At 44.3% G+C, this 20,967-nt stretch overlaps 1 protein-coding gene across 6 annotated transcripts in view; it reads right to left on the reverse strand.

The window, feature by feature from the left end:
• Nucleotides 1–1,092: 1,092 nt before the first annotated feature.
• The window catches only part of EXOC6 (exocyst complex component 6), a 161,383-nt gene continuing 141,508 nt past the window's right edge, over nucleotides 1,093–20,967 (reverse strand). For 3 of the 6 annotated variants that reach the window (XM_019484236.2, XM_019484237.2, XM_014607828.3), the window contains 3 exons: nucleotides 2,628–2,740; nucleotides 2,018–2,029; nucleotides 1,093–1,581 (listed from right to left, as the gene is read on the reverse strand). In XM_019484236.2, the coding sequence (XP_019339781.1) occupies nucleotides 1,449–1,581; nucleotides 2,018–2,029; nucleotides 2,628–2,740 (258 nt within the window). In that variant the 3' untranslated portion in view covers nucleotides 1,093–1,448. The remainder of the gene's footprint in view (nucleotides 1,582–2,017; nucleotides 2,030–2,627; nucleotides 2,741–20,967) is intronic. The other 3 variants (XM_059729979.1, XM_059729978.1, XM_059729977.1) reach the window with 1 other exon arrangement.

Below are 20,967 nucleotides of genomic sequence, written 5' to 3' on the forward strand. Positions count from 1 at the left end.
GGGGCGCCCCCTGCGCTGTGGCAGCGGGTGCGGCGGGACCGTGGGCCCCGACTGCGACCGCCGCCTCCCCCACTCACGGCACGGCCGGCAGGTGGAGGCGGGGAGCGGAATGCACTCTCCCCCTGGGTCCGCGGCTCCCGGCTCCTCCCGCCAGGCTGGGGCGAAGCGGGCGCGGAGCCACGGGCCCCCGGGGGTCCCAGAGCGCCGCTCCCAGCTCCTACTCCCCCTTAGTGAGGGACCCCGAGCGCACACGCTGCCCCCGCCCCAGGCCGCAGCTCTGGCCAGCTCCCTCCCCCGCCGGTTCCTGAGGGCAGTAGGGGCTTCCCGCTCCCGCGGGTAAAGTCGCGGCCGTGTGCGCGGGGCCCGGCCCCGCTAGAGGCCGCCGGGACAGTGGGAAGCAGCAGGCGCGGGGCTGGCACGGTGGCACGGGGCGGCGGCCAGCCCTGCTCGCAGGGCGAGAGAACAAACGAGCGGCAGGGAAGCCCGCACGGCTTATCCCGCCGCCGCGCCTTCATACACGACGGGGCCAGACGGTGCGATTGCCATCGCTGTATCGGGTCCGTCCGTGACTTCACACGGGCAACGGGCACCTTCCAGCTGCACGTCTGTGGCGTCCCTTGGGTGCGGGTTTATTACAGGTCTCTCAAATGCCCGGGACGGGACCGGGCAAAGAGACGGGATGGAGGCAGAATCCCACGGCTGGGCATGGCCCCGTCTCCATAAAGGGCGGCACTGACACAACCTTGGCGGGAGCCCCGACAGCGCTAGGCTCGGTCCCGTGCTTCAGTCGGGGGGGAACGGGACCGCCCTGGGAATCAACCACAAAAGTGCAGCCAGAAACGTGAACCCCGAGGGCCAGAAACCCAAGCACCCTGCGGAGACCAAACGGGTCTCTGCCTTCCGGGGCTCGAGACTCAAGCGCTGGCGGAGAAGCCCTGCGCCGCAGACAGCCGACTCCCGTCTGGAGGCAGTTGTACAAGGTAGAAATCCGCACATTTGTGTCCCACACCCCCAGCCTGCAAAACCCGGTGTCCGTTCACCTGAAGGCTAATCGTATACAATCGGTAAAATAAAACGACAGGCAAGATCCGGAAAGTTTCAACGTTTAAAAATATCAGATTAGGATTTAATCGGAATTTATTCAGAAAAATGCAATTGAAGGGTCAGAGCGAAACCTCTCTCAAGTCGTTTCTATCCGGAGCCAAAGCCCCACACAGAGTGCACAGGCTCTTAAATAAAGTATTTACACAGTTCAGCCCCGTCATGTACAATCGGGTTGATTTTTTTTAATGCCGCAGCCCCATTTGCCCCGTTTTACAACATATAAAATAGTTAGCATTCGTTAAAAACACGTCCAAAGGCGGGCTGGCTGCTGGCCGCCTCTGCCGCGGGTTTGCTCGGTTCAGCCGAGGAGACATCCCGGCGTGAGCCCGGGCCGCGCGGGCGGCCTACGCGTGCTGCGACATGCCATTCACCAGACTGCGAAGCTGCTTGACTACGGTCTCGATGAGCTTCTGCTTGTCCCGATCGTTCTTGCGGAACTGAGCAAAAATGTTGTTCTTTTTGCTGGTGTCCTTCATTCTGGACAAGAAAGCAGGAAATCAGAGGGTCACATTAGAAACGCCATTAAAGCCCGGCCAGATCTGCCTGCCTTCTCCTCTCGCGTCCGTGCGCGTTTTCTGCTCGCAGCGAACGAGCTGCTCCCCCGGCCTCCTACCCTGGCAGCTGTGCTCGTACAGTTGGTTCAGAAATACACACCCTGGCTTCACTCCGTTAACCGCGTAAAAGCTTGAACCCAAACATTACAGGCAAAGGGACCCAGGGTGACTTTGCATTCGTAGATGACCCTCTACTTAAATTTCCACCCGGGTCCATCTGCAACGCCGTGCCATCCGTTGCGAGCCTTGCATTCACAAGATCGCGCTGAAACACAGCGGCGATTTATAAAAGGAAATACAGAAACTACGATGTAAGGAAAACCCCGAGCAAGGGTAGGTTGCGTCAGAAAAATACGTACCCTCGGTGAACTCTGCACCAGCGCCCGGCAGGCAAAGAGAAAAGGAGACAAAGTTAGCCAGACTGTGGTTGTGACCTGTACACCCGAGTGACGTTTTGTCTTTATTTAAATCGCTACATTCTCTCCCTCTTTTAAAGCACCTCAATCTCGTTTCGATCTTTAAAAAAAACAAAACAAAAAACCCCAAACAATCCGCCTGCTGTAGCTAAAATCACGAGACCCCGCGCAGTTCAGCTTTAGCGCCGAGACTGTCAGACACTTGAATCGTGCAGCTCCGCAATGGGAACCCCAATGCTTGTAGCACAGGACATGCACTACCGGGAGGCTGCGGGCCTGGAGCACACTGGGGGGCAGAAATGTTCACTGGCTTTGTCCCCTGACCGCGTTATCACGGGCCCCCTCCTCCCCTTTCGGGCACAGCAGCTTAGCAGGGTCGCCTTTGACTCTTACACTGATGTGGAAGCCGTAGTGGGGAGCAAAGCGCTGCTGCGCAGGGCACACGAGACCCAGGCGGGCACCGGTGCATCGGCAGCCCGTGAGCAGGGCCGGGAGGGCGAGTGCGGGAGCCCCATGAGCCGTGCTACGATCGCGCTGCAAGGGCCGTACTCACTTCTCCAGCAGCGTGAGGGCTGTGCTTGGATTCACTCGCAGGTACTTCGAAGTCGGCTGCCCGTAGTCAGCCAGGTAGGTAGACCAGTCCCACACCATGAAAAGGTCCAGGAGCTACATGGAGAAAACAGAACAAGGTGTAAACTGCTGCGCAGGCTCAGGCAGGCACGTGCGGGCTTCCTTGGGCGCGCGGGGCACCGGGAGGCACCTCGGGCCCGAAGCTGGATTTGAAACCAGCGTTATCAAACTGCGCGATCGCGCGAGCTGCGTTTGCGATTCAAGCGGGCTCATGACACCCCTCCAACCTCGCCTGCAACCCTTCAGCCATCGCACTCCCCCGGGACACGGGACCACGAGAACAGCGTCAGGATCCGTGCTCCCCTTCCTACCTTTTCTCTCTCTTCCCTGTTTGCTATTTCTATGACTCGTTTCAGGGGCTGCCGGGCATGACCCCACGGAGCCGGGGAATGTTCCTGTGGGAAGCGTCACGTTTTGCAAGCCGAGAAGATCGTCTTAGCTTGGAAAGAGACTGGAAACTCTACTCTTTTTTCCACAGTAATTTGAACCAGAGGTTCAGATCATCTCAATTAAGTGCATTAAACAACCCCCGCTGGATTCTCCATGGTGACTGATCCTCCTCGGGACCGGGCAAGGGAAGCTGCAAGCTTGTGCTTGTTAGCCCTGCCAGCTCTTCTCGTCCAAACAAAAATAAAACAAATGGGACACAACCCCCCAAACCCCAGCTCCTGCGTTTCACGGCATCTTAAAATCGCACATTTGCTTTATAATCTCCAGGCAGAGCTGTTGTCAAATATAAAAGTAATCTCTTAAAAGCTAATGTGATGCCTGAACGAAAGCAGTAGCTCTGATCCAATTTAAAACCATAATCCCCCTTAAGCCAGTTAAACCCAACTTCCTATCCGGGCTGTAATTGTTTCAAGCAGCTAAATACTTTGCTTGCTACCTTCGACTTGGCTTGCAAGAGATGCACCTACCCGTTTTAATATACTTAGTAGGCAAGATCCCCCCTTGCCCCCACGGGTCTCTTTAACCATCACTGAGAGGAAGAAGTGCTCGCTCACTTCTTTTTGGGCACCAGTGTCTGTATCCTGCCCTCCACACGCAGAGCCCATAGGGGGAAGAGGCTGTGGTGATGGGCACTGCCTGGCTGGCACCACAGCCCTGGGCTGCACCCAAAGCCTGCAGGGGCTACATCCAGGCCTGGCCGCATGGGCCACATCCAGAGCACTGCCACGTCCAGCTTGGTCATGAGGGCCAAGAGCCCCTGTGCCACGTGCAGGGTGTATGTGATCCTAGTGCCCACCAGGAGCGTGCCCCTCAGTCCTGCCTGCACAGACCATGTCAGCGCCAGGGAGTTGGATGGTTGCTGCTCCGCACAGCAATTCAGTGGTCCCTCAGGGCTGGCTGGGAGCTGCTCTACACACCTGGGCCCTGTCCCCAGCTTTCACTGTTAACCATAGAGTCGCAGCCGTAGTTATGCCAGTCACAAAAACGAAATGCCAAGCCGCAGCCTGCCCCTGCCCACCACCCCCTTGCTCATACTTCAGCGGTTTCCCTCTGGGGCAGCTGCCCCTCGAGGACAGAGTGCTCTGTCCCAGCCTCCTGGAAGACTGGTTTGTGGCAAGAGCTGCCTTACCTTTCTGCCACCTTTTGCCACTGGTACCAACAGCCCTTTGACTGAAATGCCAGGCAATTCTGAAACTCTGGAGACTGCCGCTAGAGGTTGATGTGCTGGGGTTTGGTTCCTGTTTTAAAATACTGAGCTTCTCCAGCCTTTGTTTTACTTAACTCAGGGCTCAATATCTGCCAGAATGGAGAAGATGTACCCCGTTTCCACTTTCCCAGCATCAACTAGTTACTTAATCTGCATGTTCTAGGATGTACTGGTATCAACTGAGATTTGAAAATAATTCTGAATGTGATTAATAAACTCCCAGGTTTAGGTCAGCTACACCAGTGCAAAGCATGGTTTGAAGGCAGGGTTTAAATCAGTTCCATATACCCACAGCTCAAATTCCCAATGCAGACAAGGCCTCTGGAATGACTCTCCCAAGGAATGTTTAACATTTTGTCCCTACTGCTTAGAAATTATATTCCTAATTCCCTTTCCCATTTACCTTTCATTTATTAATATCTTTTAATTTGTGTAAAAATGCACCCAATCTCCAGTCCAGGAATGACAGAATATCAAATACATTTATCAGTCTTGTCACATATTCCTCAAATATAAAAATATTGCTTGAAAATGTCTGAAATAATGCATTGTGGTATATAAACATCTACCAACCAAAATCCAATGATTGAAATAAATTAAATGGGATTACCAAATTCCATTAGAGTATATTTTGACAGGTTTTAGTAATAATTGAAAAAGGTGCCACAAGAATATTTATGAGAATCCAGAAAATGCTAACACAACTCTCAATTGATATTTCTTACTTTGGCTCCAGACTAAAATGCCTGCTGTAATTCACTAAAAGATATAATCTGAGAATCAGAATGCTACGATTCTCCTGTAATTCCTGCTCCCACTCAATTCTGGCATCAGTTTGAATTTTAACATTGCCCATATTAGAAAACTCTAACAGTTGCTTAATCAGCAAATAATATTAGCTCTAGTTTATTTTATCCCATTTAAATGACTGGGTCTGCATAAAGTAACCTGGCTGACAAGTCAAACTCATCAGCATCTTCAGAATTTTCTGAAAGGAACCAAACCTATCCTATAGGTGATTTAAAAAGGCTAAAAACTGGCAAACCACTAGCAACATTATCACCTACCTGTAGTATAAGAACAACCAGAAGTTCATAGCTAGGTGTTATACAAATATGCAGTATCATCTGACCCCTGAAGGTCAGATGATACTGCATATATGACCCCTGAAGGGTCAAATGATAACAAATTTGAAAACTCAAGCCCTCCTTTAAACACTTCATATATTATTAAGAACCATTATGACTCAGATACAAAAGGAACAACAGTGGCTTTATAATAGTAAAGCTATTAAAAACATTTAACAATAAAAGCTGTGCAATATGCATTATCTTTTGCAAATTGTCAAAAAATTCAATTCCTCAGCAGGGATTGTTTAGCTGGTGTACAACAAGACAGCTGGACTACACAGACAATCCTCATCCTACAGCCCTGGGACTGGTAAAACTCAAAGTTCTCATTCAAACCAATTGGAGTTTTGTATCCACAAGAAATGCAGGGTTGCCTGTGGGGTAGAATTGTATTACTTTGAAGTTTTTGTACAAACCTTACTTTGATAAGTTTAACACATCATCAGCACTGCCAACCACCAAACTCATCAGACCAATTTCAACATTTTTTTTAAATTATTTTATTTTTTCATTTGCTTTTTGATCCTTTATGGTGAGTTTGCATGTGAATGCAGTATCTATATCTGCACTACTAATATGCATTTTTAAAGTCAGGCATGCAATCACTTAAATAAAACACAGATTTTATTTACAACAGAATCACTATTTAATTATGGTTGATTTGTTATGTTTCCCAACATTTTATAATGGATCTGTGATGTACTTATAGATTTGTTAGTTCAAGTCTTCCAGAGTGTTAAAAGCATGCCAGTAATGATGCATGTTAATTTTTATATTTTATTATTTCATTTGGAGGAAAGAGGCACATAAACTTTGGCTTTATTAAGTACATATCAAACACAAATACCCATTCCTTCAAAGATCAAAACCAAATACTGATCTCTCATTCAAGGAGCCAAACTATCAATATTTCCTTTTAATATAGGGAAACTGAAAAAGAAGGGAAATTACTTGCTCCAAAATTACCTGACAGACTAATAACACAGGGAGGAACAGGACCCAGACCACCTTAATTCCAGTCCAGTGCTCTATCTAGTAGCCCACATCACCTCTAAAAGGCTGGAGATGTGCTGTGGTGCTTGGTGGAAGATCTAGCCATAAAGACCATATCATGGATATTATCCGAGTGGTGTGTCCAGTTTGGGCCATGGCATTTAAAAACAAATGTTTGCAAGTTGGAAAAGGTCCAGTACAGAGCAACAACAATAATTAGAGGTCTAGGAAATATAATTTATAAGGAAAAATAGAAGAATTGGAATTATTTAGTCTGTAGAAGACTGAGGAGGTGTTTGATAATAGTCTTCACATACCTGAAGGGTGGTTATAAAGAAGATGGTAATAGACTCTTTCCTGTAGCCACATGGGGCAGGATATAAGTAGTAACATTATTAAATTGTAACAAGGGAAGTTAGGTTGACTATAAGGAAGAACTTTCTAACCATCAGGGTGGTTAGCACTGGAACATAGTATCTGGAAAGGCTGTCAACTCTTCATACCTGGAAATGTTTAGAAGCAGGTTAGACAAACACTAGGATGAGATGGTTATTTTAGACAAAAAGATGAACCTGCCTTGAGCAGGGGGTTGGACTATATGGCCTCCTTACTTCACTTCCAGTCCTGTTTTTCTTGGATTAAGCACTGGCATCTGCTGTTATAGTGGCACTCATGATTCAGGTCTAGATTTCTTTATATTTTGTTATGAAAGGCAACACAGCCTACTGATTCAAGCAAGGAACTAAGGAGAAAGGTTCCTAGTTAAGTGCCCTAGCTCCTCTTGATTATATTTGGTATTGGTTAGTCTCAGCCTCATACAGGATTGGGTCATCTGTATTTAATAAAATGAAGCACTCATCACTTTGTTTTCTTAGAAGAGAACAAAAACAAGAAAGCAGTTCAGTACAAGTAGTATTTTCTACGTTTCCCCCTTCATTGAAGTTGTGGGACCTTTTATTCTTAAAATGTATTTCCTTACTGTCCCATAGAAAATACAAAAGGTCTCTTCCATCTGAACACATCTAGGCTTGATTCAGTTTAAGGATCCCTATTGCAAGGGTCTGATGCCACCAGTGACTGACCACTGGGTCAGCAGCTGTCGTTTTCTTTGAAGGATCACAGTAAGGTTTGGTGATGACTAGATTCCAGGCTTGGAGGACCAGTGTTATCAGAACACCGAATTCTGTTCTGAGAGAGTGAAATTTGTGAAGCAGAAAGTCTCTGTTCACATTTGCCTCTGATGCATATTAGATGTGCTGCTGCATGTTTATTACTACCTATTGTTTGTATTACAGTATTGTCCAGAGAACTGGGACAATTGTTTGGATTGGGGCTCCACCATACAGAATGCTGTAAAACATGGGAAAAGGCAGTTCATGCTCCAAAGAGTTTATTGCCCCAAAAAGGATAAGATTTGACAGGTTGATACAGAATGAAAAGTATGGAGGGGGATGACTAAAATAATAGTAATAGGATCACATTAACTAAACAAAGCTTTATTTTTGAGTAAGATAATTCATGTCAGAAGTCCTCCACATACAACATATCCAGCCATTTTTTGACTCCCATCTGTCTGATCAGGTACCTATTAACAGCGGGATGAACTGGGGACAGCCTTCAGCATGAGTCCAAAGTGGGGCTTGAACTTATTCCTCTATAACCAGCATTCTGCCATCATCAAAGTGAGTGAACAAAATACACTAACAGATCAGTACAATGGTACCTGCCTAGTTTAAGTGGTAGCAGTTCATCCTTGGCACCACAGTTGAAGGGACAATATCAGCTTTCTTTGGGTGTCTGTGCTACGGTACTGAGTCTCAGTACCTCAGCACCTGCTGTATTTGTACACCTATTTGTATTTTAAAGAAACCTTACTGAGGGTGCAGGAACAAAACATCATGATAGCAGGAAGAACAGCAAATGTGGCAAGTGAGCAGGTTGGCTTAGCAGAGAACTCTTCAGTGAGCTTAAATACAAAAAGGACGCTTACAAGAAGTGAAAGCTTGGACAAAACTTGGGAGGAGTATACGAATATTGCTCAGGCATGCAAGGATGAAGTCAGGAAGGCCAAAGAGCAAGTGGAATTGCAGCTAGCAAGGGAGGTGAAGGGTAACAAGAAGGGTTTCTACAAGTATGTCAGCAAGAAGAGGAAAGTCAGGGAAGTGTGGGTCTCTTACTGAACAGGGGAGGCATCCTAGTGAAAGTTGAGGTAGGAAAAGGCTGAAGTACTCCATGCCTTTTTAACCTCTGCCTTCACAGGCAGAGTCAGGTCCCAGACTATTGCACCAGGCAGCACAGGTTGGGGAGGAGATCAGGAGCCCTCAGTGGAGAAAAGAACAGGTTAGAAACTATTTAGAAAAGCTGGATGTGTACAAGTCCATGGGACCAGATGCATTGCATCCAAGGGTGCTGAGGGAATTGGCTGATGTGATTGCAGAGCTACTCGCCATTATCTTGGAAAAGTAGTGGCAACTGGGGGAGGTCCCAGATGATTAGAAAAGGGCAAATATACTGTGCATCTTTAAGAAAGGGAAGGAGGGGGATCCAGGAACTACATCCCAGTCAGCCTCACCTCAGTCCCTGGAAAAATTATGGATAAGGTCCTCAAAGAATCTATTTCTAAGCACTTGGAGAAGAACGTGATTAGGAACAGTCAACATGGATTCACCAAGGGCAAGTCTTTCCTGACCAACCTGATTGCCTTCTATGATGAGATGACTGGCTCTGTGGATGTAGGGAAAGCAGTGGATGGAATATATCTTGATTTTAGCGAGGGTTTTGATACCATCTCCCACAGCATTCTCTCAGGCAAGCTGAGGAAGTATGGGTTGGATGAATGGACTATAAGGTGGATAGAAAGCTGGCTAAATCATGAAGCTCAACAGGTAGTAATCAATGAGTCAATGTCTAGCTGGCAGCCAGCATCAAGTGGAGTCACCCAGGGGTCAGTCCTAAGGCTGGGTTTGTTCAATATATTCATTAACAATCTGGAAGATGGGATGGAATGCACCCTAAGCAAGTTCACGGATGACACCAAGCTGGGGGGAATAGTAGATATGTTGGAAGGTAGGGCCAGGATTAAGGGGGACCTAGAGAAATTGGAGGATTGGGCCAAAAGAAATCTCATGAGGTTCAAAAAGGACAAGTGCAAAGTCTTGCACTTAGGACAGAAGAATCCAATGCACTGGATTCCAATGCACTGGCTACACCCTGGGGACTGACTGGCTAAGCAGCTCTGCAGACAAGGATCTGGGGGTTACAGTGGACAATATGCTCAACATGAGTCAGCAGTGTGCCCTTGTTGCCAAGAAGGGTAACAGCATACTGGGCTGCAGTAGTAGGAGTGTTGGCAGCAGATCAAGAGAAGGAATGATTCCACTCTATTTTGAACTGCTGAGGCCACACCTGTAGTACTGTGCCTAGTTTTGCCGCCCCCCAGCAAGGATTTGGACAAGTTGGGCGGAGTCCAGCAGAGAGCAACGGAAATGGTTAGGGGGCTGGGGTACATGACTTATGAGGAGAGGCTGAGGGAACTGGGTTTACTTAGTTTGGAGAAGAGAAGACAGAGGGGAGTTGACAGCAGCCTTTAACTACCTGAAGGGGGGTTCCAAAGAGGATGGAGATAGACTGTTCTCAGTGGTGACAAATGACAGAACAAGCAGCAATGATCTCAAGTTGCAGCAAGGAAGGTTTAGGTTGGATATTAGGAAAAACTCTTTCAGTCAGAGGCCAGTGAAGCACTGGAACAAGTTACCTAGCGAGGTGGTAGAACGTCCATCTTTGGAGGCTTTTAAGGCCTGGCTTGACAAAGCCCTGGCTGGAATGATCTAGTTGCAGATGATCAGGGGGTTGGACTAAATGACCTCCTGAGGTCCCTTCCAACTCTAATTTTATATGATTCTACTGTAGCCTATTCTGGAGAAGAAAACACAGATCACTATTGCTACACCAGTGTTTGAGAGAAAATGATTAAGTGTCTTAGGTAAAGATGGAAGGTGGCATTCCTTACTTTTGTTATCTGTATATCCATGTTTTGTCATGAATCCAGAATGACACTGAGGCTTTGCATCAATCTAACAATTTTTTGTTTTGTTCACCTGATGGGGCCACAGTGCTGACTTTCTTGCTTGCATCTTTCCTGTATCAGTCTTGTACTTGGTTCAATTTACTGATTGGGATGTCTTAGCAATGGTGAAAGTGGTGCTTTACCATTCTAAGATCTTCCAAACATGAAATGGTGCAATTTATGCATACCCTGTGCTTTCCAAACCTTCTGCAAGTTGCAGTATGGAAAGCACTGGAGTATTAGCAAAGGGGGTGCGTTACATTCAAGTGCAATTTCTTTTCCTCACTCGTTCTTGGTCCAAAGGCAATTCCCAAAGACAGACTCACCTTAGTAAATTTCACAAGCTAGAGCAGGTGCATGGCTGTCATGGGACTCCCAGCACAAGGGCAGCAGACTAGGGAGTCCTGAGCCCACAGCAGGCAGCCCTCTTCTGTTCCCACCCCTGCCCCACATTGAACTCGGGGGGGGGGAGGGGGGGGGGGGAGAGGGTACATGCCCACCTCCAGAGAAGCATGTGCAATGGCAAGGAGCCCTTCCCACCCTCTGGATGCGTTGCTTGTGGCTCCACCCCAACCCTGGGCCCCATGCACTGCCCTAGCTGGGCATTGTCCCCAGCCCCTGCCCCTCTGCCTCCTTCACTATGGGAGCCACAATCTGCCCCCACGCCCAGTAGATTTACCTGCAGGCAGCTGGGGAAGCTGTTCTTCACTGCTGCCTGGGGCTGTCTTCCTGGCCATGTGCATGCGTGTGCGCACACACATTCACATGGCAACCTCTGTGACCTGCTCCCTGCAGCTCCTTGCAGGCTGGAAATCTGCCAGCTTGCAAGGGGAACCCCACCATTTCCTGCATTTTTCCACAATAAATGGAAAACCTGGATCCCTGCATGATATTGGGGATCCAGGACAAATGCTGTCCCAGAGTCATGCAGTCCAGGATCCAGACATGATGTTCCTATTTCAGGACTGTTCCTGTCCCACTTAATTAGGGACAGGTGGTCACCCTACCCTCTTCCTGAGGAGGGCCAGGGCCCTTGGGCCCCCATGATCATACACATGGAAATTAACTTCATATCCACCTTCACCCAGCCCCTGAAGTCTGCTTCAACCATATACCCAGGTGTACCCAGGCAGTCTGCAGAGGTATTGGACTTCTCCCTCCATGAAAAGGAGTCAAGGTTTATTTTGCAAAAATGCATGGCTTATTTCATTTTCTTTTACTTGAACATCAAAACACCTGCCCCTTTTTCCAATATGATATCCGTTAAGTTAGATGCATCTTTATAAGAAGAAGCTGGTTTTACATGGGTATGATCACAGGAGGTAATTTATAATCTCACAGAAAAATAGCAATTTTATGACTACTACATATTTTGTGTGATTTTAACTGACTCTTGAAAACACAAAGCTGATATTTATCCACTAGATTCTGCAGTCATTTGATAAAGTGTATGGGAATTTTACACGTTTAAATCAGTACAAGGCTTTTTTATTTACAGAATGGAAAGACATTAAGAATTGCACATAATTTTTTTTTTTAAACCCGAAGAACTGCAAGCTTTAATAGATATGTCCTCAACAGATATAGGTAAGAGGTCACAAAAATCTTACATATGCCTGCCTCTTCAATAGAAGATAAAAACAAAATCTTTCCTACCTTGTATCTATGTTATTCTTCATAACAGGATACCCATTAAAATAATCTCTTAATGTGACAAAGATTAGGCGTGTACAAAACCTCAGGAAGAATAAAGATTCAGTTTCTGGTGATGTTACGCAATAAGCGAGATTCCTCATCAGGGTGAAAATATAATGATAATATTCTCTTTGGATTTGGCTTGAGACATTAACATGACTCATAATACATCAGATATAATATATGGAACATGTTAAATTTCACTGAAATAAAGAAGGGTTGTAAATCCTTAAGGTAAATCCTATAATTAATATTAGTGTGGAACAAGAAAAATGTATTGAGGGCAAGTTGATTCACTAAAAGGCTAATTTTGCCAAACTGAAAATCAGCTAAAATATATAGAAAAAATTTGGCATATGGGTCTGAGTCAGTGGTAATCAACCTCCAGCCCACAAGGTCATGTTATCTGGCCCATGGGTCCTGCATGGGTCCAAAAATTTAACAGCAGGGGAGTGGCAGTAGCATTAATTGCAGGTACTCTGCTGCCAAATTTCCAGACCCATGGAGAGTTTCATGGGCCATATGATATGTGCTAGATTGCGCCAGTGTGGGATGGGGGCAGTCAGATCCAGCGTGTGAGAGTGGGCCATCAGAGTCAGGCCCGTGCATGAGACTGGGTTGTGCATGGAGTTGAGGTAGTATGCTGGATCATACCTGCATGCTGATCCCAAGGTGGATCGGACCTCACATACCAACCCTGCATGCAGGATCTGGCCCTCAGCTGGCCCCACACTACTCATCCAGTCCACAGGGCAGGAAATTTAAGTGCCACTACTCTAAGTGATCTTGTCCAGTGCTTTCTAAATTGTACAACACACGTCTGCAAAAAGTCTGCTGGTCACATGATACCAGCTCTCCATGTGGGAACTGGAAATAGTGCATTAAAAACCACACAACCTACACTTAGTATTTTCTTAATACTATTTTCTCCATTAAAGATGCTGTTTCAGTTTCTGAGGTTGTGATCATGACTGAAGAGTGGGAATTTCTTTGATGGTGAATGGTCCATAGCAATCAACTAATACAAGAAATAATGAATGAAATAAGACATCTCCATATTACTATATCTTCTTATATAGCTTGCCCTCGAAAATAACATGCACCTATTTTGGAAGGCCCCAAGACAGGAAAGAATCTTACCGGAGACCTGTACAAGAGGTCTGGAATCTCTGGGGCTAGAGGGCTGTGCACTGGGGCTGGCGGACACACATAACATGGCAAGGTCTGATGTGGCATGCTGGCATTAGGGCTGGGTGGCAAGGCCCAATGTGGCATGCTGGTTCCGGGGCTGCACGCCAGGTCCAACCCTACACACTGGTTCTGGGGCTGTGTGATGAGTCTGGGGCTGTGTGCTGGTTCTGGAGCCACATGCTGGGTGCAGGGCTATGTGCTAGGTCCAAACCAGAGTACTGGTCCGGCCGCTGGCCAATGCCACACAGGCCCGATACTGCACATGGTTGGGGAGAGGGCTCCTCATAGGTCCATAAATGTATCAGCTGGCGTAGAAGGGGAGGGAGGGAGCAGTGGCAGCATTAATAGCTCCCAGAGCCATGTAATTAATTCTGCCAATTGCCTCCTCCCCACAGATTTCCAGACCTGTGGGGAGTCCTTTTCCTTGTATGTAATGTGCACCCCAATTTTCCTCAGCTGGTTTTGGGGGGAAAAATTCTAAAGTATATGAGAGAATGCAGTATATATTTTTTTCAAATTTATCACAAGGATGAACTAAAGATAACAATACTCATCTATGACATGACAAATGTTTTCCTGCAAGCTCTACCCTGTGGGTATCATGTAAACAAAGTGGACCAAGACAGCCAAGGATGCTATATCTGAGAAGAGAAATATGTAAGAAAACAGAACAAATTCCTCATTACCAAGCTATAGCGTATTGGCCAGCCCCTCACATAGTAACTAACAAGGAATGGCCAAAGGAGAGAGGGTTAAAAAAATCATTAGTATGGGGGGGAGGGGGGGGGGAAGGAACTTGTAAAAAGTTCCATCTTCTCCAATATACCAAAGAGACTAACAGTCTGGGGAGAGGAAAAAAGTCAGCACCTAGTCCTGCTACAGTTTGGAGGACTCATCAATCTTAGAAGCATGTCTGAGGGCCTGTACTCATCACAATCACTACGGCATAAACTGATTTTACTTCAGAGTAAAAGTAGAGGGAAACATGACATATAATTTTTCTACAGAGCATGCTTAACTTTTCTGGGGCACAGGTAGCTTGCAAAAAAAAGTGACATTCTGCCAGGGTTTACTATTATATAAAGGAAGCATCATAGGCTTATTCCTGGCTAATTTCATCATGGAATAGCCCTTTGGCCAATGCAATGCAGGTTTCCCTGCCATCTAGTGGCGAGGCCCCATAAATGCACCTCCTTTGGGCAGCTAGCCAGGGATAGCTGGCTTGTGTTCTGCCCCATACTAAGGAGCAAATGTGTAACCAAGTAAAATTCAGGGTAGATTACTTAGTTTTAATCACATCATGCATCCACACCAAGAAGTCTTGGTAAAACTTCTAATGAAACTTCGATCAGTAAATAGATGAATATTTCCTCAGTTGAAGCACGCAACCTTTTCAATTGCGAGGTAGTGCTATCTTGGTTTAACAAGCAATGTCACCGTCTAAAAAAAAAAATAATTCCTAACTTCATATATTACCAGTGTTACAACCAGCAGTTCAGGGGTTTTTTCTCCCCTAACTTCTTGAAATTATAGGCTATAAAATGCTGATTTTCTAGCATCCTTGTCTTGTCTATCATTTTCTAAATGCCTTTCACATAATCAACTTATACCCTAAACTCTTTCAGATAAGATTTCAAGTAAAATAAACATTTTGGAGATTGTAAGTTCCACTGTATCCTTCTGGAAGATACTGAACTTTTCTTTAATTAAAAGAGCTTCTAACTCAGCCACAAAAATGTTTTGATCAACATGAAATATTATTATAAAACCGATCCCACAGATTGAAGGGAGGTCCCATAAAGGTTTAGGAATATGGTACAGACTCCAAATGAAGCATTTATTACTATGTCCTCTGTTATTTTCCAATGGCTGCTGTTGTGCAAGTAGTTGGGAATCTATTTATTATCATCACACACTAGTACTGTGTTAACTGCTGCTCTAAAATGTGCCAAGCAGCCAGGTCACCGTATAAGCATATAAAATAGGTGGCAAGGAATTTGTGTGAGGAATTCTTGAGGCTGACTGTGCATTTCTTGTATCATTTCTTAAATCATACCCTCAACAAGAATCACAGATTTTTCCTGAGAAATTATGAAAGAGTTTTTACCTGCTCTGAATATATATGGGAATCTTTCTTTCTGCCAGTTTAGCCTTAAGCTCAGTTTGAAGGGGTCTGGATTTGTGAGTGAAACCTGGCTGGAAAGATTTAATTGCTGCAATTGTTTTAGTGAGACCTGGATTTGTCTCTGAACTACCTTTGAAAACAAAACTTTGTACATTCAAATATGCATTTATATTAATAAATGTGACTTACACAGTTATGGAATATTTATTTTGTCATCAAAACCATATGTGCTCCATATGTAGTTGATTCTATGCAGGTATACACAAGCCTCTCTCCCACTTTACCTTTGAGCAACAGCTGAGCACAGGGGAAGATCCCTATGACAACTCAATATCTAAGCAAGGCAGAGCTGACCAACCCAGAAGGTAATGTGTGCAGAACCCACTAGAGAATAAAAGCATAATTTATTTCCTATAATTCTCATAGATCTTTAATTTTAAACAATCTGGTTGTATACAACTGGAATAGAACCTTTTAATTTCTATTTTGGGATTAAGAAAGTCAACAAATGGCCCAACCAGGTATGAACTACCTAGACAGAAAATTGAGAAGGTGCATATATCTATTATTTTAGAATCCTATTATAATTTTTCAGAGATGGGGGTAGAAAATTTTCCAGTGCTTTATTTTTCCATGGGAAATTTTCCATTTCTAAAAATTCATTATTTCATAAAATTCATTAGTAACAATGAATCCATGCCAATACAATACTAGGCAAGCTTGGCAATTTCAAAGCTGGCCAAGGTTGTGGACAACACCAAGTTATGGGGCAGCACGGTCATGCCAGAAGATAGAGTGCAGATACAGGTGGACCTGGACAGGCTGGAGAGTTGGGAGGACCAGAGCCAGATAAAGTTCAACACTCAGAAGTGTAAGATGCTCCATCTGGGGGCAAACAATCCCCAACATAACTACAGGTTCGGTGGCGACAATTTGACTTGCATCACGGCCAAAAGGGACCTAGGGGTAGCGATCGACCATCGCATGAACATGAGCCGGCAGTACAATGGTGTGGCAAGCAGGGAGAACAACACATTGGCATGCATGAATTAACCGTTGCATCTCATGCAAAACTGAGGAAGTGATACTCCCACTGTACTCTGCACTGGTGAGATCGCAGCTGGAGTACTGCATCCAGTTCTAGGCACTGCACTTAAACAAGGATGTGGAAAAACTTGAGAGGGTCCAGAGAAGAGCTACCCGTATGATCAGTGACTTGCAAGACAAGCCATGCAAGGAAAGGCTGAGGGACTTGGGCCTCTTCAGCCTACAGAAGAGAAGGCTAAGAGGGGTCTTGGTAGCGGCTTACTGCTACTTTGGGGAGTACATCAAGAACTCGGTGCACAGCTGTTCACCAGGGCACCCATGGGGAAGAGCAGGAGCAATGGATACAAACTCCTGGAAGGCTGCTTCAGGCTCAATTCCAAGAAAACTCCTTCACAGTCAGGGTGTCCAGATTGGCATCAACTCCCTCCAGTGGTGGTGCAGTCACCTACTCTGGAAATCTTCAAAACAAGACTGGACAGTCACCTCGCTGGGTCACTTGAACCAGTTGTCTTTTCTTGCCTAGTGCAGGGGGACTGGACCCAATGATCTACAAGGTCCCTTCCAGCCCCTAACAATCTAATCTATGGAAGTTGTAATTAATGTTTTTCAGGTGATTATCCCTAGGAAGTGTGTGAGAGTACATATATGTTTTATTGATTTGTAAACAGGAGGGTAAATACACTCACATAATAATCCAAACCAAAAATCAAGGTATGAATTCACCTAATTGGCTGTGCAGGTCAAATCAAAACCAAATGAACGCACCGCCAAGCTTGTTTCTATTTCTCAAAATCTCTTGCTTCTGGAGAACCAGTCAGAAGCACAATTAGTGAAGAAGATGCAGTGTGATGGTAAGTTGCTCTTGCCCATAGACTCATTGGTAAAGCCATCCTTTAGTAAAAGAGAATGTGGTTCAAGTAGTGCTGAATCAGATTTGCCTCAATCTGATTCTGAAATGGAACTAATAAGTAGTGCAAGTAATTCTACAGCTAGTGACAGTGAAACTGAGGTGCCACCATGACCTCAGTGGAAAAGAGTTAAACTCTGTTGAAGTAGATAAGTGGACAACCACAGTATATCATGAACAGTTCTCTGGGTGTGCTAAAATTAGTGTGTTAACAGTTTTCAGTGCTTCATTTTTTTTCCTGAAATTTAAACAAACAATGTAAGGGAAGTACATGTTATCATTTATTGCCTTTACATTTTTACAAGTATTCCAATAAAAATAATTTATTTTCACATAAAGCTTTGAATTTGTTTGACTATAAAGTTTAAACCACATTAAGTGTGCTGTATTTAATTTTTTCCTAATTAAATATTTCAGTTCAAATACTTATGGCTTTTGGGGCATAACATTAACATGCTGGTAATTTTTTAGTTTTGTTTATTAAATATAAGTCAAATAAACACACTAAATCAGATCATGCTCTATTTAGGGCATTGGAAAAATTTCCACAAAATGTTTCCAAATTTTTCTGGAAAATCCACATCTCTGGAATTTTTGTACATGTTTTTACTGCATTGCTTTCAGTTAGCCACTTTCCTTGAACACGAGAAGGGTAGCTCTTATTCTAAACAGTTTATTAACCCCTAATCACCCAGTTACTTCTAGACTCCATGCATGTGTAATTACCTTTTGTCAGGTACAATTTGCCTGATAAACATGTCAGAACACTTGCTGCTTAGTCTGTTTCAACAGATAAATGCTGTCTTTCCACAGCCTTGGGGCGTAATTAACGCAGAAAAAAGGCAGTTATAAAAACACACAGAAGCTGATTCACTAAGGCAGGAGTTCACAGCATGCAGCCAGCCAAGGCCTATTTCTTGGCCTGCTATGCTTGCATGAATGCTTATTGAGTTCCAACCTGCTGTGACAGGGCAACACTGAAGAACTGTGATGTAAGGTAGATTTCCACACGACTTTTGGAACGAAGTGGAATGATGCCTACTTGAAAAAAATTGAAAGTGAAGCATCAGATAGTTATATTGATAGAACTCTATTGATAGAGTGCTACAAACAGACAAAAAACAAGAGAAAGAACAAACGAATGAAGCAACGAAAGAAAGAAAGTGAACTTAGCTAAATTGTTTGTGTTACCTTGCAGTACTAAGAGGAATACAAACTAAAAAGGAGAAAGAGAAGAAGCAGAGGAAAACCAACTGAATTAAAAACAACAACAATAAAGCTCTGTGACATTGTGGGTAAAATAACTGAGAAACATCAGATCTCTGTAGCTTTTGATTTCTGCCCAATGGTGTTTGTGAGTTGTACCCATGCACTATGGGGAATGTAGAAAGAAATCCCTACCTGACCTCTGGATAACCCAAACAGGAGATTAGCCCATTTCCAAGCAAAGCAGGTTGTCACACTGTTAGGCCAATTGCTTCTATTGACACTTTGCATAAACATCTTACACAGGGTGATCAGAAAGGACTGTTATGCCATTAAGGTTTCTTTTTATTTTTTTATACCTAAGCCTTATAGAATAAAGGCCTTTCTGAGTCAGGGATAACAAAAGGGTCAAAAGGTCACAAACATTCTTTTAAGCAGATACCAATCTGGGAAGTTAAAATTAATCCAAAAGTACAAATTAGACGCTTGAGACAAAATTTTGGCATTCTCATCTTACTTTAACTTCACATTAATACTTATCATCAAACACTTCAAAATGACAGCAATATGTATTTTATTTACTTTGAAATACTGAATATCTTTATCTTCAACTTAAGAAATATAAAGTTGTTTAGTTTTCTTTGCCAGCCAGTAATCTACACAGATTTATTTATTACCATTAACATCCTCGTGAATAGTGTTAAAAATATACATTTTTTGCCTTGAAATGGTTGAGTTCCATGCTCTCTCCTGCATACTTCACCTATAATTTACACAGCATGTAGTCCGCACTACACACAACAAAATATTTTATATTTTCCTTTTTTTTGTTTTCACTTTGATCAGAGTTGGAAACAATCTCCTTTTAATAGCATAAAAGCCACCTGCTGGGCATTGCAGACTACAGCTAATTAGTAAATTCTTTGAAATTTAGATATAATAGTTTGTGACTTTCTTAATGAAAAAAAAAAGCAAGGCCTAGAAGCTTGGGTGAATTCTTCTAGGAAAATGAATGATGCTAAAAGCACATGCAATTATCAGCTACAGAAATACTATGAGCCACAGACATACTACATACATACTTTTTTACATAGGAATGCTTGGCTTTTAATACAAAACAAAACATATAATTTTAAAAAATATTTATTTTTTAAATAGTTCATAGAAAGGTAACCAGGATATTAATGTATTATTATTTATCCATATTATAGTGATATTAGAGATGTTACCAAAGAATATAGCCCCATCGTGCCATGTACTAGAAAACACACGTGCAACATTCCTGCCCCCGAAAAAGATAGTCCCTGTCCCAAAGAACTTGCATTCTACTGGACAGCACATCAAGAAATTACAAACTTAATAGGGAAACACGTCATCCACCAACACAACAAAGATCCCCAGGGAGTAGATGATGACACTAGCCATTCTGCAATCAAACTCTATGTAGTATCAATTAAAAATAAGAACATAAAAATGAAGGAAGAATTTTGTTACAAGCAATCCCTTGCCCTATGAACATGCACACAAGTTAGTCTACAATTCAAATTTTTCACATATTTTGGGCCAATTTTTTGTCTTAATTTATTAGAACAGTTTGCTGAAGTGAGCTGGACTATTTGTACAACGGAAGCAAGATTTACCTATAAGTGTTTCACTGCATGTTGTGTAAAAAAGTCTCCTAAATATTTATGAGAATATATTCTCATGACGAACAATTATGACAATCCAATTACACTGATGTGGGTATTTATGTCACAACACTGATTTGCAAAGATTCGTCCAATCAAAATTTGCACTACCTGCCATTCTTACTTAATCCAACACCAGCATGCTTCCAAAATGTAGTTGTTCTACAGAAATTTCAAGCCCAGATGTCTGAGGCAGGTGGTTCAGAAGTATTCAGAGGAAACAGGGAAGGAAAATGACAATAAGGGGCAGTGTTTGTGTTTTCTACTGCATTTCATAGTTCTAGACCAGTGGTTCTCACCCTTTTTTGCACCAGGATTTATTTGTAAACATCCGTGGCCAGTCCCAACCCACTGCCCCTCACTCCTGACCAGCATTCCCTCTAAGCTGTGTGGCGTGCGCAGCTGCACAGGCACGCCTGGCTGCACAGCGTAAGTGCGCCTGCGCGGGAACACTGCTCCCAATCTGCTATCCCTCGCCCTCAGGACCCAGCCCCCCAGTGTATGAGGCACGGCATGGGTGCGTGGGATGGGGGGGCCCAAGCACCCCTTGCAGGCTGG

Source organism: Alligator mississippiensis, chromosome 6 (assembly GCF_030867095.1).
Source record: "Alligator mississippiensis isolate rAllMis1 chromosome 6, rAllMis1, whole genome shotgun sequence".
In the NCBI taxonomy this organism is placed as follows: Eukaryota; Metazoa; Chordata; order Crocodylia; family Alligatoridae; genus Alligator; species Alligator mississippiensis.